The 27,027-nt window shown below is 38.0% G+C and overlaps 1 protein-coding gene across 4 annotated transcripts in view; it reads right to left on the reverse strand.

Moving 5' to 3' along the window:
- LOC128686424 (inositol polyphosphate-4-phosphatase type I A) overlaps positions 1–27,027 on the reverse strand; it is a 405,235-nt gene that overhangs the window by 83,778 nt on the left and 294,430 nt on the right. For 3 of the 4 annotated variants that reach the window (XM_053773341.2, XM_053773339.2, XM_070085792.1), the window contains 6 exons: positions 19,497–19,587; positions 15,115–15,144; positions 8,689–8,843; positions 3,663–3,803; positions 2,865–3,029; positions 1,400–1,614 (listed from right to left, as the gene is read on the reverse strand). In XM_053773341.2, coding sequence (XP_053629316.2) covers positions 1,400–1,614; positions 2,865–3,029; positions 3,663–3,803; positions 8,689–8,843; positions 15,115–15,144; positions 19,497–19,587 — 797 coding nt within the window. The remainder of the gene's footprint in view (positions 1–1,399; positions 1,615–2,864; positions 3,030–3,662; positions 3,804–8,688; positions 8,844–15,114; positions 15,145–19,496; positions 19,588–27,027) is intronic. The other variant, XM_053773340.2, reaches the window with a different exon arrangement.

Here is a 27,027-nt window from a genome sequence, read left to right on the forward strand (position 1 = left end):
AGATAAGAATTAGTGAAGACAAATGATTTTTGGAACTTCACAAGCTGTTGGAGTGTGAGCAATTCAACATTTTGTGAAGAGATTCAGGGAAACCAGTTAGCCAGGCATGAATCTTGGGGATGGGAAGTGTAGTGCCTGCACGCTGAAGGAATGGGACATCTAAACTGTCATACCTGAGTGCCTCTGGCAAAACAATGATAGTGTGAATGATGCTGAAAGTGTTTCTTTTTCAGGTCACCCTGCCTCATTTGGAGACAGCAAGTGTGTTAAAATAAAAAATTAGGTTCGAGGGAATATCTTGGGTTATAATAAAGTCTGTGCCCATAACTACCTGTGTGCCTTCCAGACTACTGTAAAACATATTTACAACAAAATCCCAGACTACTGTAAAACATATTTACAACAAAATCCTATGATATTACAATTGTTTCAAGGTGTAATACTCAATGAAACAGGGAAATAAGTCACAATGTTTGATTTATGGGTTTTTCATGGGTTTAATCTTCTTACTGTGCTTTGTGGCTGAATTCCACTGTTAGTAACATGAAACTATAATAAATCTGGAATGAATAAGTCATTTTTATGCCACTTCCACACCTTACTGGCTGGTAGGGAAGCTCACAGTATGGCAACAGCTCTTGATTTCATTATTTACTTATGCTCGTTAGGCGTATTTGTACACTAGACACATAGTCATCACCTGTATAGTTAAGTATGATGCACTGTGGGGACCTGCCTGGCCTTAGATGTTTTTCAAAGGTATGAGGAGCTTGTAGAAGACCCAGAGAGTTGTGCCGATGTCAAAAATATTGGCAGGGGGCAGATTTGAAGGTACAAAAAATCATGTATACTATGATGTCGGACACACTGACATCACCTGAATACCAGTACACAGGACACGGTTAAAAGATTAGGGTGCTCTCTAACTACCAACTTCACAAACGCTTTCAGTAAGGTTGTCTCTTACTACTAACACCACACCTGTGTTTAATAAGGTTATCTCACAGAAAGTATTCCTTGTGGAAAGCCATGGAAGCAAAGACTTGTATCCTCTGATGGAAGAATATATTTAGAGATGTCTCCAATATTATTAGCTTTAAATGTAGTTTACTAAGCCTTCAAACTTATGAAACTTCAAAACCCATAAAAATACTTTTTTAATTGATGGACAAACAATCTTCCTCACTTTTCATAACTGAGGTTACAGTGGCTTTTTCATAAACAAGTCTCTACTTCGCCAACAGTTTGACTGGCCAGAGACTGGGCCACAATTAGCAGACAAAGGATCAAGCTTCTACACTCCCTGTGCTAAATGACCCAGGCAGCTATAGGGTTTCATGAAATATAGTACAATATGCATTGTTACAGTTTAGAACTAGATAATAAATATGAAACATACAGCAACTGCTGGGGAAATGTGAAGCAGTAACGACTCTCTGCCATGACCTCTAAGACAGCTATGTCACCACCAAGCCCAGAGTGAAACCTGAAGGTGGCCATTGTAGGATTGTCATACAGGAGACTCAGGTGCCCCTGGGTGGGATGTCTAGTTTTGGAGCTGAGTCGTGGAGGGAGAGACTGTGTGCGGCGGTGACAGGCAACAGGTGGTGGTGCCTAAGAATGAAAATAAAATATTATTGTCAACATTACTCTCTGGCACAAAGAAATGCAACATCTGTCATCAGTTAGAAATTTTAGTATAGTTTCTTGTACCCTAACAGGCTTTCAAAATCAGGATGAGATTTATATAAAAAAATTAATACAGGATTTAGTAATGTAGTAATTTTAGTTAGCATAAATGTAGTAATTTTAAGTTAGCAAACCCTGGGCATACTGGTCCTGCCATCTCTTCAATATTTTTTCATCACAATGACTGTCCCTCCCTCCCCTCCCCCCAAAAAAATGAATCATTAGTCACTGTTAATTCAATAACTGTCTTGCTAGAAGTGAACAGACATCACAGTTTAAATAACCTCTTCAGTTCAAAGTGCAGGCAATGTACTTCCAACTTCCTGGACTCAAATCCGACTAACTGATTTCCCCGATTTCCTTCATCAATGTTATCTTGCTCACACTCTAAGAGCATGTCGTCCCATAAAAAAAAAACTCTCCACTCATTCTGATGTAAAATGCTCACACATACCTGCTGGAAGCTTAAACCCCAGTCCTAAAATTTCCTTTACTTCCTTTCTTCAACTTTTCCTGGGATGATCCCTATCCTTTCTTTCACCCCAGATTTATAAGCCCTTTTTGTCATCCTATTATGTGTCATTTTTCCTGTCCAAACCACCTCAACAACTCTTTCTCAGACCTCTGCATTATAAATCTGGTAACCTCACTCTGTTCTCTAATCTCTACGCTGCAAATTCTCTTCATATCATTCACACCACATAGTGTTCTTGAACTTAGTATCTGCACTATCACCAACCTTCTCCTTGCTGCATCATTTAGTCTGTTTTGCATCTATATAAAAATGTTGGTACCAATATACTCTGATATACTCTCTATCCTCTACAACTTAAATGACTGCATTCTTTACCATAAATAAAAATCCAGCATCAGTTGAGGGACAAAAAAAAAAAAAGTAGGTTGAGTTCTAAGGCATAATTGGAAAGGAGTTCATGAATGGAGGCACAGAGAGGAATGTGCTATAACACAGTGGTACAGACATTAATACTTTTGTATAAGTGGAAGACATGCTTTTTGAATATTATAGCAAGGAAGTGGCAGTGTCTGGTGCAGTGTGAAAATTATGCAGAGAACAGAGAGTGTAGATATTAGAAGATTGTGTACCAGTACAGCCAATGTGGTTAAAAATATACCAATATATAAAAACTGAAAAGTAACTCAGTAAGATCACTTACTGGCTGGTGGTGTGGTGTTGCATTGCTGGGTGTATGTGTAGAAGCATCTACAGACTCTGCTTCTAGTGTCCAGGCTGTTATGGTAATGAAGCCCACGTTCCGGCCGAGAGGTGACTGCAAACTAAGACGTGACCGACCAGTCTCGAGCAACCCACCAAGACTCACCTACAAATACAAAAGCAAACTAACCTCTATAAGCAAGATAGTGCATCTATCATAGAAGGACAGTCATGGTTGGTATTCAAGTCCCATCACAGAACTGTACACTTTAATGTATTTGACCAGATAATTTTATATCATAAACATAGTCATCATTAACATTCTGCATCTACCAGCCAGGGACTACAAAGTTATATTCTATTGATATTTTCCAAAATGAACATTTCATACATTTGAATGACTGGCAAGTATAGCTGTTAGTGAACATATTTTGACAAGAGTGAACTTTTTGTTAGCTAGTACAGTTAGCATGAAGAAACCACCCTCACAAGGTAGTTAACTTAATCTATGTTCTGCTTACTTCATAACGTGAGAGGCCTATAATGCAGGCACATCAAATTTAAGATGACTGTCATCAGCAAAATATGTCCTGTCATACATTAAGCAAGTTAAAATTAAATTTTTAGATTTATACACAAACAGTTTCCCACTCTGTTGTAAATCAGTAAACACTTCAAAGGTTAAGACATTTTGGGTAAAGAATTTTAGGAACTAAGCTAGTTTGTGTGTGATGTGGTGCACTCTTCCATGTAATGAGTGATGAAAAATATATGATATTAAATAACTGCTCTTCCTTACCATTGCTTGACCCAGTTGAGTGGTAGTGTTGGTGACTCTCTCCCTCACATCGTACACAGCCAGTCGAACTTGTGTATTGGCATCCAACCCATCACTTTTGCGAAAACTTACAGTGGAGAGGAAATTTGGATTACTTGTTCTCTGTGGAGGAAGGAGTGTAATATGAGCTTAATACGCTTTGCATGCAAAAATTAATTATGAAAGCTCTTCAAAAAATAAAATATTAAGCACTGAAGTGAAAACTGAATGCAGTATCTGTCATACATTTCAGTAGCTGAAAATATCTAAAGATGATTAAACATTGCATTAATATTAAAAAAGGCCACCCTTTGAACTATAGGCATGTCTTGCTGACAGGTACCATGTTTACTTTTATGAAAATACTGGATAAAGCCATTAATGGTGGATAAAACAAACAGCAAAAAAAAAAAAAAAGTCTAATAAGCAAACAGCTCCAGTACATCAAATATTTAAAGCAAGATTCAAGAGAAATAATGCATAGACAGTTTGTCTATACTGAAAGACTGATTTGGAAACTATAAAACATTTTTAGTGCATATGGTTCTGGGAGAGATGAGGTGAACCACAGAATTGATGGAGGCATCTGTGGAGATAAAAGAATTTTATCAATGGAGGCAAAATGGGGAATGTACCAGAGTATAATGCTACTAATACTTTTGTATGGGTGCACAGCATGGGTTTTGAATGTTACAGTGAAGAGGAGGCTGGAGGCACAAGAGATGAATTTTTTTTTTTTTTTTTTTTTTTTAACAAGCTGGCCATCTCCCACCAAGGCAGAGTGACCCAAAAAGAAAGAAAATCCCCAAAAAGAAAATACTTACATCATCATTCAACACTTCCACTTCACTCATACATAATCACTGTTTTTGCAGAGGTGCCCAGAACACAACAGTTTAGAAGCATATACGTATAAAGATACACAACATATCCCTCCAAATTGCCAATATCCCAAACCCCTCCTTTAAAGTGCAGGCATTGTACTTCCCATTTCCAGTACTCAAGTCCAGTTATAGAAAAATAACCGGTTTTCCTGAATCCCTTCACTAAATATTACCCTGCCCACACCCCAACAGCTCGTCAGGTCTCAAATACCATTCATCTCCATTCACTCCTATCTCACACATTCATGCATGTTTGCTGGAAGTCCAAGCCCCTCACCCACAAAACCTCCTTTACCTCCTCCCTCCAACCTTTTCGAGAACGACCCCTACCCCCGCCTTCCTTCCCCTACAGATTAATATGCTCTCCATGTCATTCTACTTTGATCCATTCTCTCTAGATGACCAAACCACCTAAACAACCCCTCTTCAGCCCTCTGATTAATACTTTTATTAACTCCACACCTTCTCCTAATTTCCACACTCCGAATTCTGTGCATAATATTTACACCACACACTGCCCTTAGACAGAACATCTCCACCGCCTCCTCACTGCAGCATTTACAACCCAAGCTTCACACCCATACAAGAGTGTTGGTACCACTATACTTTCATACATTCCCTTCTTGTCTCCAAAGATAATGTTTTTTGTCTCCACATATACCTCAACGCACCACTCACCATTTTTCATTCATCAATCCTATGGTTAACCTCATCCTTCATAAATCCATTCACTGACACGTCAGCTCCCAAATATCTGAAAACATTCACTTCTTCCATACTCCTCTCCAATCTGATATCCAATTATTATCTAAATCATTTGATACCCTCATCACCTTACTCTTTTCTATGTTCACTTTCAACTTTCTACCTTTACACACACTTCCAAACTCGTCCACTAACCTTTGCAACTTTTCTTTAGAATCTCCCATAAGCACAGTATCATCAGCAAAAAGTAAGTGTGTCAATTCCTATTTTGCATTTCATTCCCCATAATTTAATCCCCCCCTCTCCCCAACACCCTAGTATTTACTTCTTTTACAACCCCATCTATAAATATATTAAACAATCATGGTGACATTGCACATCCCTGTCTAAGACCCACCTTTACCGGGAAGTAGTCTCCCTCTCTTCCACACACCCTAACCTGAACCTCACTATCCTCATAAAAACTCTTTACAGCATTTAGTAACTTACTACCTATTCCAAGTACTTGCAACATCTGCCACATTGCTCCCCTATCTACTCTCATCATATGTTTTTTCCAAATCCATAAATGCAATGAAAACTTCCCTACCTTTATCTAAATACTGTTCACCTATATGCTTCAATGTAAACAATTGATCTACACATCCCCTACCCACTCTAAAGCCTCCTTGCTCATCCGCAATCCTACGTTCTGTTTTTGCTCTTATTCTTTCAATAATAACCCTACCATACACTTTTCCTAGTATACTCAGTAAACTTATTCCTCTATAATTTTTACAATCTCTTTTGTCCCCCTTCTCTGCCAATCCCTAAGTACCTTCCCCTCTTTCATACATTTATTAAACAAAAATACCAACCACTCCAACACTATATCCCCCCCTGCTTTTAACATTTCTGTCATTATCCCATCAGTTCCAGCTGCTTTACCTCTTTTGTTCTACGTAATGCCTCATGCACCTCCCCCACACTCACATCCTGCTCTTCTTCACTCCAAAAAGATGGTATACCTCCCTGCCCAGTATATGAAATTACCGCCTCCCTTTCTTCGTCGACATTTAAAAGTTCCTCAAAATATTCCTGCCATCTACCCAATACCTCCATCTCCCCATCTCACACCAAAATTTTTTCTTATTTTCATCAAAATTTCTTGACAGTGCCTCTCGCACTCTATCATCTGCTCTCCTTTTACACTCACTTCACCTTTCTTTTAATCTCCATATACTCTGCTCTTCTTATAACACTTCTGCTTTGTAAAAACCTCTCATAAGCTACCTTTTTCTCTTATCACACCCTTTACTTCATCATTCTAACAATCACTCTTCTTTCCTCCTGCACCCACCCTCCTATAGCCACAAACTTCTGCCTCACATTCTAATATGCATTTTTAATACTATTCCAATCCTCTTCAACCCCCCCACTACTCATACTTGCTCTAGCCCACCTTTCTGCCAATAGTTGCTTATATCTCACCTGAACTTCTTCCTCCCTTAGTTTATACACTTTCACCTCTCTCTTACTTGTTGCTCTCATTTTCCTTTTGTCCCATCTACCTCTTACTCTAACTGTAGCTACAACTAAATAATGATCCGATATATCAGTTGCCCCTCTATAAACATGTACATCCTGAAGCCTACCCATCAACCTTTTATCCACCAATATATAATCTAACAAACTACTTTCATTACGTGCTATATCATACCTTGTAGTATATTTATCCTCTTCATAAAATATGTATTACTTATTACCACACCTCTTTCTACACATAGCTCAATTAAAGGCTCCCCATTTTCATTTACCCCTGGCACCCTAAATTTACCTACTACTCACTCCACAACATTTTTACCCACTTTACCATTGAAATCCCCAACCACAAGTACTCTCACACTTGATTCAAAACTCCCTCACACACTCACTCAACAGTTCCCATAACATCTCTCTCTCTCTCTCTCTCTTCTCTACACTTTTCTCTTCTCCAGGTGCATATACGCTTAGTATAACCTGCTAAATATTGTGCAGAAAATTCGGAGATTAGGTGTGGAGTTACCAAAAGTATTGCTCAGAGGGCTGAGGATGTGTTGTTGAGGTAGCTTAGACAGTTAGAGAGGATGGAACAAAATAGGATGACTAGCAAGGCATATAACTCTTGGGTGGAGGGAGGGAAAGGAGAGGTAGAGGTCATTTTAGGAAAGGTTGGAGGAAGGGGATAAAGGAGGTTTCAAGTGCTAAGGACTCGGACATCAAACAGGCTTGTGCACGAGTGTTAGATAGGAGTGAGTGGAGGAAAGTGGTTTTTATGATTTTATGTGCTGTTGGAGTGTGAGCAAGGTATCACTTACAATAGTGTGCATTTTAATTGGGACAGTGATGAAATAAGACATTTGAAAAATTAATGTTTATTTGAAAATACACAGCAATAATAGAACAGATAATTGATTTAAGAAGAGATATGACTACCCTTTGCTTTGATAAGCATTGCTACATGCTTTGATATAAAACTGACTAATGTTGAAGACATTTTGGAAAGTTGTTCATACAACATGGTACGAGCTCCTAATAACAGCAGCAATTAGTTTCTCTACAGTTGAACAGTTCCATTTTGCAATCCTGCATTTGGTTAGTGCCCATAGATTTTCAACTGGGCTGAGGTCAGGAGAGTTTCCAGGCCAATTTAGAATGCTTAGCCCACTCTCTTCGAAGAATGTCAGCATTTTTCTAGAAGTGTGGCATGGAGGAAGCTCCTGCAGGAAAATGCCTCCATCATTGTTCCCTCAACAATAACAAGCCATCCAGGCCTGTTATTGTTTGCTCACACTCTGATAGCACATCAAGTCATAAAATCCCCTTGTTTCTACTTTCTCCGAACTAACGCACTCACACAATTCTGTTGGATGTTTGAGTTCCTAACACTCAAAACCTTTATTCCCCCTCCCTCCAACCCGTCATGAGACAACCCATATCCCCTCCTTCCTTTCACCCAAGATTTATATACCTTTTTCAGTTCCATCCTATCTAAATGCCCAAACCACCTCAAAAACCCCTTTCCAGCACTGAATTATACATTTGGAAAATCCATAATGTCTTCTGATTTCTATGCTCTCCACTCTATGACTTCTCTGCATAATATTTATACTACACATTGCTCTTAAAAATGACATAGTCACTGTCTCCAGTCTCCTTTTTGATGCAACATTTGAAGCCCATGCTTCATACCCATATAAAAGTGTTAGAACACTATACCCATGTAAATAACCCTTTTTAATTCCATAGGTAAGCTGCTTTTTTTTCTTTCTACAGATGCCTGAGCACATTCATGATTAACATTTAGAATCCAAATACTGTACTGTACTACATTATACAGTTTTTAATAGCTTGTGCTTCTAGCTAAATATCTGAAGGAAGGTACCCAAACATATCCTTACTTCAATAACTTCAGTCTGTGCATAATGAATCCATGTAGTCTGTGGTCGGTTGAGAACTTGCACTGTTACCCTTGGGGATGGCGGCTGCCCATCACCATCACAACGCAGATTGTCACAAGCCACAGATATTTCCAAAAATGGGGGCTCATTAACATCTGTCAGGATCACCAAATAATCAAATAAATGTTATATAGTGTAAGAAATATAGAGAATCTGAATAAATGGTTTAGATAACCAACAAGTTAATAAATGAGATACTTGTGCAACATTTGGGTATCTTTATTCTGGAAATATTTCACCAGCAAGTGGCTTCTTCAGTTTAGTATATAGAATGGTGGAAGATGCGGAGTTGTTTGAGGTAATCAGTCCCTCAGCTTGGAGTTGAGGTGTTCAGTCCATCAATGTTGCACAAGTGTTAATTATCAACTTGTCTGTTTTCTAAACTATTTTCATTCAAATTCTGTCAGACACAGCAATATCTTAAGATCTTGATGCAGGGAATTCTTCAAAGCTTGTCAAACCTATAGGCACAACTTACTGCCATTAGTGGTTTTTTTCACTGGTGACTGCCAACTAATGCTCCACTCTATCTGTTTGCAGTACATAAACCCCATCTCCATGAATATGCTGCACTTTAATCGAGATTGATGAACTGAGCATGTTTACTCCAGGCTGAGGGACTGATTACCTCAACTTCTCTGTATCTTCCATTTTTCTCTGCACTGGACTAAAGAAGCCACTGACTGGTGAAATGTTTCTAGAATAAACATACCCAAATATTGCACAAGTGTTTCATTTACCAAGAAATATACATTAATAATCTGAACTATGCATGCTGCATGCAAATGTATACAATGTGAATAAATATACAAAATAGGTGGTTCACATTAGTGATAGGACAGCTATACTGGATTATTTTACTAACACTTATTACACTAATTAGAAAGCAAAACTAATTATATCTCAGTGTAACAAAATTATCTATGAAAGACAACAAAATTAAATCTAAAGTGTTTTGTATACACAGAGCATATATAAAATGGTTGACTGCTACTTTACAAATCAGAAAGAGAAACTAGACAATACTATTACCAGTATTAAGATGCAACCTGATAATAGTTCTTTAGTTTTCAATCCAAATTGTTGGTTAGCTGTGAATTGTTCCAGTCAGAAGTATTAAGATTTTAATCTTGTATATGAGATGTGATTAAAATATTCCAACAATTAACATATTCAAACTGTATAAAAATTATGGATGCAAAAGTAAAAAGTATTATGTGAATTCCTGCCTAGTGCCTTAGAACTCAGTGCCTGGGTGTACTATTACTTCATCTATTTCCAGTGTGTTGGTGTGTGGCACACTGAAATTGAAATGTTCATTTCTCTGTAAAAATTACAATGTGGGGTTTACATCTTATACAATATTAATTACGATGTGTGGTTTACATACAAAACATTAATTACAAAGAAGGCCACTGGCATGCCTAGGGATTTCGGGCAGACTAATACTAATTCTTACTCTATATTGACACAGGTTACGGAACAAACTGCTATTCAAGTTAGGTAACTGTAGTGATTAAATAGATTTACAATTGTGAGGTAGTTCCAAACATTTAAGAATATTACAATTTGTAAATTTAGTAATGAGAATGGTTTTGTCTTGACATGATACACAGTTTCTATTAGAGCTCCTACATTGGAGTATTAAAGGCAAATTTATGACTTAGTTTAAATTTATAGGCAATAGCTATATTTGGAGTTTTATGTTTACAGTCATTTGGGTGAATCTAAGTGTAAATTGGGGATATCACAGATACTGAGAGTATTGGATGAGTTCTGGATGTGTGTATGATAAAAGTAAGAAAATAGGTGGTTTTCATGAAGTTAGCTCACGGTAGGGAGTGTTAGAGAGATAAGGTGTTTTTTAACGGTAGTTTTGAAAATGGTGGTTGTCTGCAGTTCTAAAGTTTTCAGGCAGGGAGTTAAATATTTTAGGCCCTTTTATGCGCATTGAATTTTTGTATAGATTTAGCTGGACACGGGGAATGTCATAGAGATTCTTGTGTCTGGTATTGTGCCTATGGGTCCTGTCCCAACTATTGGAATTTATGGTTCTGTAAATGTAGGTTGTTCTGTACAGTGAGTAAGTTTAGGTCTTTGAAGAGTGGGGGGATGGGGAGGTGTTGCCTAATACATATTGGACTGCATGATAATTCTTACTGCGGCTTTTTGTTGAGTTATTATTGGCTTTAGGTGGGTTGCTGCTGTTGATCCCCAAGCACAAATAGCATATGTGAGGTACGGATAGATGAGTGAGTAGTATAATGTGAGTAGGGCTGACTGTGGTACACAGTAACATATCTTAGAGAGGATCCCAACTGTGCTGAATTTCAGGTTGCTGTTGAGGTGTAGGGCCAGGAATCTGCCCTCATTATGTTTAGCAATAAGAGTGTTGTCAATCTTAATGTTCAGTTGTGCATCACCTGCTCTGTTACCAAACATAATATAGAAGGTTTTTGTCAGTGTTAAGTGTAAGTTTATTGGCAGTCATCCAGGTTGATATTTTTAGTAGCTCTTCATTAACAATGGTGTTGAGCGAGGCAAGATTTGGGTGGGAGATGACATAAGTAGTGTCATCTGCAAAGAGAATTGGTTTCAGGTGTTGTGATATGAGTGCACCAGGAATTTGTTTCACATTGCTACTCTGAGGCACCATACAAGAGTTGTTGAAAAAAACACTAGCTCACAGTTAGTCCTTGTGGAATAAATCTGTACTGCACCAGAGCCTTGTAATGAATATCAAAATAATGGTGCACTCTCTTGTACAATACACACACACACACACACACACACACACACACACACACACTGCAATGATGTAACCCCCTAATTGGCTGAGTACTACTACACAGGACATGTGTTCAGATAAGCGAGAGTTTTACTTTTGCAACCTTTATTGCTTGTACAGCAACATTTGTCTCAGAACTTATGGATCATCTCTTGTAACTCATTCTGCCAGCTGTAGCAGCCTTGTGATATGAAGGAACTTCAGAGTGTAGAGGTCAGAGTAAGATATATGTACAGTACTGTACAAGCACAAAGAATATACAGTGATCTCAGTTTGTGCTGCAGAGGAATACTTTTATGGATAAACCCTTGAAAATCAACTAAAATATAAAGATTTGTTTTTAATGCACTGGCTATTTCCCAGCAAGGTGGGGTGACTTAAAAAGGAAAACCATTCACCATTACTTTTTCCTTACCAGTCTTTCCAAAGGGGTATGAACATGGCAACTACAATTATTCACTGTATATAGTGCAACATTTTAACTCTGTTTTCCCACCACCAGAACTAAAACGTCTCGATTAGTTTGCCTAAATTCCATCATGTATGTTGCCTTCTTCACACACTAACAGTACATCAAATCCCCAAAAGTAACTAGTCTCTATTCACTTCCACTTAAATCATCACCACCCTCCTTCCAACCCTTGCTGGGACATATCCAATCTTTTCCATCCACCTTAGAATTATATACCCTCATGTACAACCTATTCTCTTCCATCCATTCTGAATGATTGAACCATCTAAACTCCTCTTCCTCTGCTCTCTGAATTATACCTTTCATACCACCACACTTTTAATTTTACTTTTTATTCAATGCATAATATTCACACTACATACTGATGCCTCCAGCTTGATGAATAAGACATGTGTGCAACACCTGGGTATTTTTATCATAATGTTTCACTAACCAGTGGCTTTGTAATTCAGTACAGAAATTGTATATTCAAGATAATGGAAGATGAGGTAATCAGTCCCTGAGCCTTGATATGCATTTCATCCTCTAGGCATGATTAATATGATCAAAATTGAAGGACTGATTATCATGATCTTCTACTGTCTCCAATACAGTATGTAATCTTTGAAATGAATTAAAAAGCATCACTGGCTGAAAACAAAATTCCATAAAACAAGATGTCCAGGTGTTGTGTTACAAGGGGTTACAGAACCCACTAGCAGACCCTAACTGTACTGGGATAAATATCTGTGTTACAGGAAATAACCCTATTATTTGTAATACCTAGTTAAAGTGAACTATTGGGGACACAGCAAGCTAAATTCTGGCATAAGAATTTTTAACTCTTTTGTGGGAGAGCTTGAGTGCAAGCCTTAAACATTTCAACAGCTAATAAGTTCACTTGAAAACAAAACAAATAATTTATAATAATTAGATTGTATCAGTAGTACTTTAACCCTTTGAGGGTCGGTCACATACAAGTACACCTAAATTCTAGCGCCTTCAAATCTAGTGGAAGAAAGCTAGCAGGCCTACATATGAAAGGATGGGTCTGTGTGGTCAGTGTGTGCAGTATAAAAAAAATCCTGAAGCACACTGTGCTTAATGAGAAAAAAAAAACTTCAACTGTGTTTTTGGTTTAAAACAGCGACTTTCCAGTGCATTTTCGTATGGTATTTATGGTTGTATTCTTGTTTCCTTGATTTCAGTGATAGACTGGAAGATATATTACAGAATTAGAGATGATTTTGATTGGTTTCACGATGACAAGTACCTTTAAATTGAGTTCAAAATAGCAGAAATAACCGACTTTTGCCGATGTTCAAGAGTAAACAAATCAAGCCACGAGTCTAATACACGTCAAATGGTGAGTCTAATATTCTTTCACAAGTGCGCTGATATAATTTATACCATTTTACAATGATGTAGTAGTATACATGACAAAACCTTCTATTTTCTGTGAGAATAAAAATTCAAAATGGAAAGCAAAAGAAATGTAAGAGGGGCCTAGAGACATGACTAATGAACAGATAAAATGTTATTTTAGTGCCATGAATGTCTGTCTTGTTTATTCTAGACCCTATTTCGAAATTGGCATCTTTTGAAATTTGTGTGAAATTGCCCAAATTGCCAATTTCTGACCACTTTAATGGGTAGTTGAAATCGGTAAATGGGCGGATTCTTGTACTCAATCGAAAGAACAAATGGAGTTCTAGGGAAATAGCTATGATTTTAGTCAACTGCAACAATGGAATTGGCCGAAAATAGGGCTCAAATTGAGCAAAATCGCCCACTCTGAGACTGCTAAATTCGCGAGAGCATAATTCCGTAAGTTTTTCATCAAATTTCATACTTTTGGTGTCATTATGATCAGAAAAAGATTCTCTATCATTTCACATTTTTTTTTTTTTGAAAATTTTTCGACCCTGAGAACGAGTTTGGGAGAGAGCCTCTCGACCCTCAATGGGTTAATAGTGTATTATTATAATAAATAAGGCTAAAAAAATGTAGTGTTTTGAAGGAAAGCAAAAGAATATTAATTAGTTAAATTACTGTGCATAACGATTTTTTTATTTGCCAACACTTGACGTTGGTGTGGGGAAGCCCCAGGCCGCCTCTCTCTCTCTCTCTCTCTTGAAGCCAGGCTGGGAGAAGACTTCCCTAGGCAAAATGTGAGATGCCCAGGAGGTAAGACCATGATAGAGTTTTGATGTACAGGAAAATGTGTTCCAGGGTTGCTACAGTGTATCAAAACACTGGCAAAGGCAACCAGGAAGGAAATTATAGAGAATTTGCTCTCAAAATGGGTTAACACGTGACTGTAGCCAAACTAAGGTTGAATGGTTCCCATGACCCCCCCATGCTAGGAGTATGTGCATTCTTTGTTGCTAATGCAAGGGCTAGGACAAACTAATTGCCATATGTATATTCTATAAATATTTGTACACAAAAATAGTTGCATATTCCATATACAAGTTTTTAACTCTAACCTATTGTCTGAACTGGAGGCAGGATAAGTTTCAGAGGATGGGTTGGACTTCCCATAAATGTATTTCCCAAGACCTCTTTGGGAATTAGTGAGCTATCTTAAACCAAAACATATTGTAACAATTGCACGTGTGTCTTATTCATCAATTTGTTGGCCTTGTATACTATTATTGCCTGCAGCTTCCTTACTGCAACAAAAACCATAACTCACACCCATGGGGTCTGATATATCCCCTGATCATATTAAATTTTCAGAAAAATTTTATGGTAAATTTTGCATTACGTTTTTAAGACAAACTGTGAAACTGCATTTAGAAAACACAAAACTGACGATCTACTGTACTGTATCTGTATACAGTATGTGAAGTTACAGTACAACAATGTGTCCACTATACAATACTGTACACATCCCTTTTATTCTAAAATAAAAATAATTTAATCCAGAATAACAAATACAGTTCAACTGCACATGCAATTTAGTTTGCCTAAAAGAAATTTCAAAAAGATTAATGCTCACTTGAGTGTACAATAGCAGATACTCATGCACAGTATTACTGCTCTATAACATAAAAATACTTATGCAGATGGCTCATGCTGGTATCACTAAGTGGTATGGTGAGTGGTGAAGTTGGTTACTAACCTACAGGGGGACTGCGCCTACCTTGCACACCTGTCAAGGAGCACATATTACCAGGGTCACACTTGTGTGCAGGTTAATGTTGATCATGGAAATTAGATGAGATGTGATAAAACCTTAGGTGAAACTAACCATGGTAATATGATTCCCACATAAAATAAAAATGTATTTAATGTATCAAAATCAGAAATCAAACTGAGGTTAATTTGAATTTTTCATATTAAAGATTAGTTTTAAAATCTACAACTTCGCAAAAATACATTAAAAATTATATATATGTGAATTATGACACAGTTGTTTTTAACATAATGCTATTTTTATTAAATTAAGGTGCAGTGAGCCACAGTAACACAAGGTGCAGTGAACCACAGTAGCACAAGGTAAAGTCAACCATAGTAACACAAAGAAGAATGAACCATGGTAACACACAGAAGAGTGAAAATAATCAGCTTAATAACAAGACAAGAGGCACATAGTCGACCACAAATTTCACAGGTGTCCAGTCATTGAATGTGATTCTTGAAGAGCATTTCCTCAATAGCTTGCCATACAGTCTTTAAATTTAAAACAAACTACAGAGCTGCATATTATCATCACATTCATGGGGCAGTGCTAAACTTGTAGGGGTCATACAGTGCCTGGGGAATTATAAGCAATCAGGCTTACACAAATAACCCGCACATAGAAGAGATGAGCTTACGACGACGTTTCGGTCCGACTTAGACCATTTACAAAGTCACACTGTGTGACTTTGTAAATGGTCCAAGTCGGACCGAAATGTAGTCGTAAGCTCCTCTCTTCTATGTGCGGGTTATTTATGCATCGTTCCAGTCACGGTATTGTGCCTTTTTTTATTTAATCAGGCTTGTTCCAAAGAAAGGAAGAGTACCTCCAATTAACTGGAGAAAAATTCCTTTACCAGCATAAATGCATCCCCCCTAGAGAAAAAAAAAAACGAACCATAGGGCTTTATTCAAAATGTGTTCACTGTTTTTCCCACACCAAAATTTCTTTTTGCTATAGATATTCCTTTTTATCAATGTCAATATTAAGCAGCTTAGAGCATGACTTAAAAAGCTATGCCTTCTCAAACAAAAAACTTCAATATCTGAAACAAAAATGATTAAATGAGCAAAATTTTGTACTCATGAACTGTGGCTTTATGAAGCCTCTAGGAACATAACCTTGGTAAATTTGGAGGCTGAGTGTACTGTTGTGCAGATTCTATGGTAGTACTGAGGAAAGAGAAAAAATGGCTGCAAGATATCCAGTGTTCTAAGAAATTTCATCAGAATTAAATTACACCTAGCATTGGTACTGTCCATACAAATATGAAAAGTTAATGGTACTACAGATGAGGCCGAGTTGAGAGCGATGATTGCTAGCACACCCAGCTCACACGCTGAGGGCTGTGAGTCAACCTCTGGTACAGTTGGAAACATTAGGGCATGTTTCCTTAAAACACCTGCTGTCCATGTTTACCTATCAGTAAACTAGGTACTTGGGTGTTAGTCGACTGGTGTGGGTTGCATCCTGGGGACAAAATTTACCTAATTTGCTTGAAGTGCTCTGCATAACAAGGAGCTTTCTATATAGCAATATGTCACTGATGTCAGCTAGACCTGTATACATTGTATGTACATGTACTTGTAGAAATAAAGATTATATTATTATAACCGATAGTCCATCCCATCTAACGCTGAAATCTAAAGCAAAATTCCCCAGTCAAAACATTACAGAACAAAATAAATAAAAAATTTTACTCACCAATGCCTTTTGTCCTTATCCTCTTTTAAAGTATGGTGCATGTACAGTGTGTAAATTATGTTGGGAAACGTTATAAAGTGTAATATTGGTGTTAAAAACTAACTCCTTTATAAACCTGAATAACTTTCTCAGTCTATTCTCATATTTTCATTAGTAATAATGGAACTCTAAAAGCAACCACCTCCATGTGCTGAGTCCTCAGTATTTTGTATGACTGTTGGTAGATAATCATAATAATAATAATAATACTGTAATAATAATAATAATAATAATTTTCTTCTTATTCTTTTTAGTAATCTTTACAGGAAAAGGGGTTACTAGCCCATTGTTCCCGGCATTTTAGTCGACTTTTACAACATGCATGGCTTACGGAGGAAAGATTCTTATTCCACTTCCCCATGGATATAAAAGGAAAAGTAATAAGACCAAGAACTATTAAGATAAAATCAAAGAAAACTCAGATGAGTGTGTATAAATAAATGTGTACATGTATTTTTAGTGTGACCTAAGTGTAAGTAGAAGTAGCAAGACATACCTGTAATCTTGCATATTTATGAGACAGACAAAAGACACCAGCAATACTACCATCATGTAAAGCAATTACAGGCTTTCGTTTTACACTCACTTGGCAGGACGGTAGTACCTCCCTGGGTGGTTGCTGTCTACCAACCTACTACCTATAATAATAATTATAAAATAATAATAATTATAAAATAATAATAATTATAAAATAATAATAATAAAATAATGAGTATTTATTTATTTATAATTATTTATAATAATTGTAGATAGTAGGTTGCTAGACAGCAACCGCCCAGGGAGGTACTACCATCCTGCCAAGCGAGTGTAAAACGAAAGCCTGTAATTGTTTTACATGATGGAAGGATTGCTGGTGTCCTTTTTTCTGTCTCATGGACATGCAAGATTTCAGGTACGTCTTGCTACTTCTATTTACACTTAGGTCACACTACACATACATGTACAAGCATATATATACACACCCCTCTGGGTTTTCTTCTATTTTCTTTCTAGTTCTTATTCCTGTTTATCTTCTCTTACCTCCATGGGGAAGTGGAACAGAATTCTTCCTCCGTAAGCCATGCGTGTTGTAAGAGGTGAGTAAAATGCCAGGAGCGGCTAGTAACCCCTTCTCCTGTATATATTACTAAATGTAAAAGGAGAAACTTTCGTTTTTCCTTTTGGGTCACCTCGCCTCAGTGGGATATGTCCGTTGTGTTGAAAGAAAGAAAGAAGATATATATCTGTCATGTTCATTCCTGGTACATGTAGAGTTAATACATTACCTGGAGTTTACCTGGAGAGAGTTCCGGGGGTCAACGCCCCCGGTATTTCCTCATATTTGATCAGATCTACAGTTATGCATTGCTGTGTACCTAGGTAAGGCAAAGATGGACAGATCAACCAGGCTATGATGGACATGTAGGCCAGCTGGCTCCCAGCAGCAACAGCCTGGCTGATCAGGTAAGCACCAGATAAGCCTGGCCCAGTGGTCAGGTTCTGAGATTAAACATCTCAAAACTCATCAAAGGTATAAACGTATGCAAGTTTTCAATCAAGTCAATAGCATTCTTGAAATGGGAAGACAGTTACCACTAATTTTGATAGCTTGTAGCCCACTGACGCAATAAAACATATGATAGTTCATTCTTGAAAGTTTCTATTACCTCTACAAGGGAGGGAGGAAGGGATGTAGTCTTGGTCGATCGTTTAATCAGGTATTTCTTTCCCTACATAATTTATTTAATTCCTCTGTTAAAATTACCATCAAATTTGTCTCAATGGTTCTTATCTTAAACCTGTGTCAGAATAATCAAGAAAATCTCTAAATATAATTCAGATAACTTTTGTTCAAAGTAACAACAATGCCTTAACAACTTCTGCCTTAGAAATGTATCATTATCCTACTTTAGTTCCTCATATGCCTTAGTAAATCTCTTGGGACTATTCAGAAAAATGAGTTTCATCAGTAAACCATATCTGTACCATCCTTTTACATATATTAATATTATCAGCTGTAGGTCACCATGCCTTTCCAGACTGAAAAGTAGTTTAGTAACTGACACAGGTAGTGTCATTATTAGCAGCAAAACTGAGAAGTTAAACCATAAATCACATAGGATACTCTGGGTAGAGCTATTTATCAAAAAAATTTAATACAAAAAGTGGATTTGCATGCTGGATCCAGTTGCTATTATGAATGAAATAATTCAATTTACATTCATGCATCTTACCTTGTTTTCAATTTGTACTACTGAAACATAATGAAACTATGAAACTTTAAAATAAAGAAGTATTTTAAAAATGTGTTTACCTAAACAGTTTCATGCAAGCTATCTTGCCATCTTGGGTCAACCACCTGTTGGATTACATCTTTGGAGCACTTAGAAATATTTATTGAATTTATGGTATATACTAGTTATGCATTAAAAAATTATTAATACAGTAGTTCACTTTAATTATTAATAAAATTAAACTGGTCTACTGTTTGAGCAAAATTTACCCATACAGAGTATGTATTACGGTATATCACAATTATGTGATCACTTTTAATAACCATTAATAATCAGATTGAAAAAATGTAGATCAAACTAACTAACCTAGAGTGACCCCAGTGTTGATACGGTGCCGATGAATATCCGTTGGAAGAGATGACTGTCTTGCAGTGACCTGTTGTTGAAGAGCTTCCACCTTGCCAGATAAGAAAATAAATATTTTTAATATTCTTTTCACTTACACACTATTCAATATATAATATCCTTAATCTGGCAATGGTTAGAATGCACAAAATATTTTTATGAGAAACTGTTCAAATTGCAAAATACAGTGGTCCCTTGAGGTACGATATTACTCTGTTCCACAATGAAATGAAGCTGTCACCCCAGTCCCACTCTTGGGTTGACAAAGCACCACACAATGCCATATTGTCTATAGTTGCACAGGAAGAGATCAGGAGTGGACTAAAATACACACAAAAACAGGCAAAAAAAAGATAAAGTACAATTTGAAAGAAAAGAACAATAGGGCTGAACTCTCTCAATCAGGAATGTATGCTGCCACCACTTGCTCTTTTAGCAGTAATAGTAGAGATGAAAGAAGGTAAACTTCCAGCAGAAGAGAGAGACAGAGAACTGGGGTAGAGCAGGGAAGCTCAACAGGAATCATATAGGATAGTTAAGGCATATGATAATAGCTCTGATAAACACTGGTTCTTAGGGTAGCCTGGCCTAGACACTGATCAGTAGGTGCCTTATCAGAGGTCTGACTCTCTTGGGAGGAGGTATATTTAATATGTATAAAACAATTTGCCCTTCATGGATCTTATGTACATGGCTCAAGGTTAATGAAAAGTACCCAAGAAAACTTACAATTTAATAAAACACATACATTTAAAAAAAATAATGAGATCGGGCACCAACACAAAAACATGTGCAAACGCCTATACTGAGAGATACTCAAAATATTCAAGAGTACATATAACAAAACTTACAACATACTATAACAGGACAGACACACACAAACACACACTTGACCCCTGCAACCACAAATAGGTGGGTGTACACACACACACACACAATATACATGTATATATATACACACACACACACACACACACACACAGTAGGGCCCCACTTATACAGCAGGTTAGGTTCCAGGCTACTGCAGGAAAGCAAACATCGCCTGAAAGCAGAACAAGGCATTAAAAACAATAAAAAGTAAAATAAACATAAAGTACACCCATTACTTACCTCAAAATATTTGTAGTCTTAATGTAGGGTGAGAAGTGAGTAGTGTTTATTGTAAGAAGTTAGGTGTGGTAGGTATGGTAGCCAGCCAGGCCACCACACCCCACCCATATGTAATATACTTTGACAATTAAAGAGCCCTAGAGTGATAAAAAGCATTTAGTGTACAGGAGGCCCTCCACATTCGCGAGGGTTAGGGGATCAAGAACCTTGCGAATCTTGAAAATTCGTGAATGTTTGGTGCGCAAATATGATGTAGGGAAATAAAATAATACTGTACTGTACTGTAGCATTCGCAAATGTTTTGATGTGCAAATATATTGTAGGGAAATATAATAATAGCATTTACTTAGCCTAATAATACTGTTTCCTTAACCTAATGAACCATGAACAATCATAAAACACATGAAAATTCATTGGGATGCAGTGGGAAGTGTTTTCCCATACTTTTTTCCCACATGGGCATTTGGCTGGGTATTCACAAATGTTCAAAGTTCGCGAAAGTGGAACTCGCAAAAGTGGAGGGCTAGCTGTATACTCATTACTTACCTTAAAATATTTGTAGTCTAAATGGTCTTAATAAAGGGTGCAAGGTGAATAGTAGGGTAGGTAGATATTGAAGTGTGGTAGGTATCGTAAAACATTACCTTTGATGGGCCTCTGAAGAGCTTCGAGAGTTTCTTTACTATCTGAGCCCGGCCATGGGCCAGGCTCATCTGGTGCCTGACTGGTCAACCAGGCTGCTGCTGCTGGAGGCCTGCTGCCCCACATATCCATCACGGCCTGGTTGATCTGGCACCTAGTGAAGATACTTGCCCAGTTTCCTCTAGAAGGCTTCTACACTTGTTTCAGCTGTGTTTCTGATATCTTCCGGTAAGATGTTGAATAGTCTGGGACCCCGGATGTTAATACAGTGTTCCCTTATTGTACCCACCACATCCCTGCTCCTCACTGGGTTTATTTTACCCTTCCTCCAATGTCTCTCACTCCACTATGTTGTTATGGCAGTGTGCAGATTTGGGACCAGGCCCTTGAGTACTTTCCAGGTATATATTATCATGTATCTCTCTCTCTTCCACTCCAATGAGTACATGTTCAAGACTTAAAAGGTATTCCCAGTAGTTTAGGTGCTTTACTGGCTCAATATGAGCCACAAACAATCTTTGTAATTGTTCCATCTCTGATATTTCTCCTGCTCTGAATGGGGCCATCAGCAGTGAGCAATATTCTAAGTGAGGGAACACTAGTGATCTGAAAAGTGTCACCATCGACTTTATCTCCCTTGTTTGAAAGTTCTCAATACCCACCCCGTCATCTTCCTGGCTGTCGTGATCTTTGTCTTGTTATGGTCTTTAAAAGTAAGGTCAGCAGACATAATTATTCCCAGGTCTTTTACATGTTCCTTACATTCTATTTGGTGACCCTCTTGAGTTTTATATACTATAGTGTTCCTTTTGAGTTTTTCATTCTTTCCATACCTAAGCAGCTGGCCAACCCCACCTACATATTTTATACTAGGCATTTAAAGCACCCTAAAGCGATAAAATGCATATACAGTACACTCATTAGTTACCTTAAAATATTTGTAGTCTTAATGTAGGGTGAGAGGTGAGTAAACGAGATTAAATAAATAAATAAATAAATAAATGAGAGAGAGAAAGAGAGAGAGAGAGAGAGAGAGAGAGAGAGAGAAAATATATATATATATATATATATATATATATATATATATATATATATATATATATATATATATATATATATACATGTATATATATATTTTTTTTTTTTCAACAAGTCGGCCATCTCCAACCGAGGCAGGGTGAATACTTTCATCATCATTCAACACTTTCACCACACTTGCACATTATCACTGTTTTTGCAGAGGTGCTCAGAATACAACAGTTTAGAAGCATATACGTATAAAGATACACAACATATCCCTCCAAACTGCCAATATCCCAAACCCCTCCTTTAAAGTGCAGGCACTGTACTTCCCATTTCCAGGACTCAAGTCCGACTATATGAAAATAACCGGTTTCCCTGAATCCCTTCACTAAATATTACCCTGCTCACACTCCAACAGATCGTCAGGTCCCAAGTACCATTCGTCTCCATTCACTCTTATCTAACACGCTCACGCACGCTTGCTGGAAGCCCAAGCCCCTTGCCCACAAAACCTCCTTTACCCCCTCTCTCCAACCCTTTCGAGGACGACCCCTACCCCGCCTTCCTTCCCCTATAGATTTATATGCTTTCCATGTCATTCTACTTTGATCCATTCTCTCTAAATGACCAAATCACCTCAACAACCCCTCTTCTGCCCTCTGACTAATACTTTTATTAACTCCACACCTTCTCCTAATTTCCACACTCCGAATTTTCTGCATAATATTTACACCACACATTGCCCTTAAACAGGACATCTCCACTGCCTCCAACCGTCTCCTCGCTGCTGCATTTACCACCCAAGCTTCACACCCATATAAGAGTGTTGGTACTACTATACTTTCATACATTCCCTTCTTTGCCTCCATAGATAACGTTTTTTGACTCCACATATACCTCAATGCACCACTCACCTTTTTTCCCTCATCAATTCTATGATTAACCTCATCCTTCATAAATCCATCCGCCAACACGTCAACTCCCAAGTATCTGAAAACATTCACTTCTTCCATACTCCTCCTCCCCAATTTGATATCCAATTTTTCTTTATCTAAATCATTTGACACCCTCATCACCTTACTCTTTTCTATGTTCACTTTCAACTTTCTACCTTTACACACACTCCCAAACTCATCCACTAACCTTTGCAATTTTTCTTTAGAATCTCCCATAAGCACAGTATCATCAGCAAAAAGTAACTGTGTCAATTCCCATTTTGAATTTGATTCCCCAAAATTTAATCCCACCCCTCTCCCGAACACCCTAGCATTTACTTCCTTTACAACCCCATCTATAAATATATTAAACAACCATGGTGACATTACACATCCCTGTCTAAGACCTACTTTTACCGGGAAGTAGTCTCCCTCTCTTCTACACACCCTAACTTGAGCCTCACTATCCTCATAAAAACTCTTTACAGCATTTAATAACTTACCACCTATTCCATATACTTGCAACATCTGCCACATTGCTCCTCTATATATATATATATATATATATATATATATATATATATATATATATATATATATATATATATATATAGAGAGAGAGAGAGAGAGAGAGAGAGAGAGAGATAGAGAGAGATAGAGAGAGATAGAGAGAGATAGAGAGAGATAGAGAGAGATAGAGAGAGATAGAGAGAGATAGAGAGATAGAGAGAGATAGAGAGAGATAGAGAGATAGAGAGAGAGATAGAGATGAATAGAAAGATAGAGAGATAGAGATATAGAGATATAAAGATAGAGAGATATAGATAGAGATAGAAAGATATATATATATATATATATATATATATATATATATATATACATATATATATATATATATATATATATATATATATATATATATATATATATATATACATGTATATATATATATATATATATATATATATATATATATATATATATATATATATATATATATATATATATATACATGTATATATATATATATATATATATATATATATATATATATATATATATATATATATATATATATATATATATATATATATATATATATATAGGTAGTAGTTTGGTAGACAGCAACCGCCCAGGGAGGTACTACCATCCTGCCAAGTATGTGTAAAACGGAAACCTGTAATTGTTTTACATGATGGTAGGGTTGCTGGTGTCTTTTTTTTTCTGTCTCATACACATGCAAGATTTCAGGTACATCTTGCTACTTCTACTTACACTTAGGTCACGCTACACATACATGATCTCATCAACAGCAGCCAACATGGTTTTAGGGATGGGAAATCCTTTGTCACAAACCTACTGGAGTTCTATGACAAGGTGACAGCAGTAAGACAAGACAGACAGGGGTGGGTGGATTGCCCCATTGCCTTTGAGGTATCTAGCTCATTCAGAAGCCTCTTCATTTCTTCCTCGGTTGTGTGTACTGTGTCCAGCACATGGTGGTGTGCCCCACCTCTCTGTCTTTCTGGAGCCCCTTCTGTCTCCTCTGTGAACACTTATTTGAATCTCTTGTTGAGTTCCTCACATACTTCATGGTCATTTCTTGTTGTCTCTCCTCCTTCCTTCCTTCCTTAGCCTGATTACCAGGTCCTTGACTGTTGTTTTCCTCTTGATGCGGCTGTATAACAGTTTCGGGTCAGATTTGACTTTCTCTGCTATGTTGTTTTCATATTGTCGTTGGGCCTCCCTTCTTATCTGTGCATATTCATTTCTGGCTCTACAACTGCTCTCCTTATTCTCTTGGGTCCTTTGTCTTCTATATTTCTTCCATTCCCTGGCACACTTGGTTTTTGCCTCCCTGCACCTTTGGGTGAATCATGGGCTCATCCTGGCTTTTTCATTATTCCTGTTACCCTTGAGTACAAACCTCTCCTCAGCCTCCTTGCACATTGTTGCTACATATTCCATCATCTCATTAACTGGCTTCCCTGCCAATTCTCTCCCACTGAACCCCATGCAGGAAGTTCCTCATTCCCATGTAGTCCCCCTTTCTTGTAGTTTGGCTTCATTCGTCCTGGCCTTCCTGCTTCCCCCTCCACTTGTAACTCTGTGTATTCGAAGCTTAAAACCACATGATCGCTGGCCCCAAGGGGTCTTTCATATGTGATGTCCTCAATATCTGCACTACTCAAGGTGAATACTAAGTCCAGTCTTGCTGGTTCATCATCTCCTCTCTCTCTTGTAGTGTCCCTTACATGTTGGTACATGAAGTTTCCCAGTACTACCTCCATCATCTTAGCCTTCCATGTATCTTGGCCCCCATGTGGCTCGAAGTTCTCCCAATCAATCTCCTTGTGGTTAAAGTCACCCATGATCAGGAGCTTTGCCCTGCATACATGAGCTCTTCTGGCCACTGCAGCCAGTGTGTCAACCATCGCTCTATTGCTCTCGTCATACTCTTGCCTTGGCCCCCTGCTGTTCTGTGCTGGGTTATACATCACTGCAATTACTACCTTGGGACCTCCAGAGTGAAGCATTCCCACTATGTATCACTTGCTTCTCTGCTGTTTCCTCTCTCCAGCTCATCAGAATTCTAATTCTGATAGCTCCAAGAGAGTGACCCCCAGTTTCCAGCTAGAGACTGGTACTGTTGACCCCATGCAACTCAACTAGATGAATACTACGTGCGGCTGGCAGTGGTGCTGAAGTATCGTGTTGCCGGTCTGTCCAGTACCTTGGTCCCACGTAGTTGAAGATGCTTGATGCTTCTCAGTAATTTTTTTTTTTATATACTACCTTCCTGTAGTCACTAGCTCATCTAACTTTTTCACTGCACTCACTGTATTTACTGACACATCTATACTTATCTTTTATTTCCCTGGTCTTGAGTTGCACTTGTTCTTCAAACACTCCACTATGTAATGTATGGCAACACTATTTAGGCCTAATACATAACCCTTCCCCTTCCTTGATTCAGGCCCCCTTAAAAAATGAATTGTTTCGGCCGGACTAATACCATATTATCATGCTTTCGATCACTTATTTTTCCCTTTTTCGGGGTTTATGGATTATATGCCCCTATGTTACACGCCTTTTCCTACATCTATTCTTGGAAGGGTCAAAAACTACGACAATCACGGCAACTGCCCCACCCAGTGTATCACCTATTTGGTTGCAGGGGGGGGAGCCCCCTTTGGCCCCACCTTCACCGGTTGCTACGGGGTCCTTCTCCCCCCCCATGAGCATCATACCTGTTTTAAAAACAGATGGTTCCTGCCCCCCACTAATCACTTTCTGGGCACCACTGCCTGAAATCGGGCGGAATACTTCCTAAATCTTTTGATCATCTGCTTCAATTCCCCAAATTTGGGCCTGTTGTTTCTGGCCCCTCCAACACCCCGTTTTGGGGTCCACCTTGTCTTTTCCCAAAGGATTTTATATGTCGTTATCATGTCCCCTGACCCTCCTGCCCCAGTGTTGTTTTGATTTCAACCCTCCCAAAGAATTTGAGTTTGGGGAATAATATTGTGTGACCACCAATAGTGGTTGACAGATCCCCGGGCCCCGCCTCTTCACGATCGCACGGGGTCCCTCTCTGTTTCCTGAGCTTTGTTAACCTTTTTAAAACTATGGGTTTCCCGCCCCACTTCACATATTGTGTGTGTGTGTGTGTGGATACCTTTTTGGGTTGCAGGTCGAGTAAAGCCCCGGGCCCCGGGGCCTCGCGGGATTGCTCCGGGTCCTCCCCTTTCCCCTGCCCCATGAGCTTTATAAACCCGCTT

The sequence above is a fragment of the Cherax quadricarinatus genome, chromosome 17, assembly GCF_038502225.1.
Source record: "Cherax quadricarinatus isolate ZL_2023a chromosome 17, ASM3850222v1, whole genome shotgun sequence".
Taxonomy (NCBI): Eukaryota; Metazoa; Arthropoda; class Malacostraca; order Decapoda; family Parastacidae; genus Cherax; species Cherax quadricarinatus.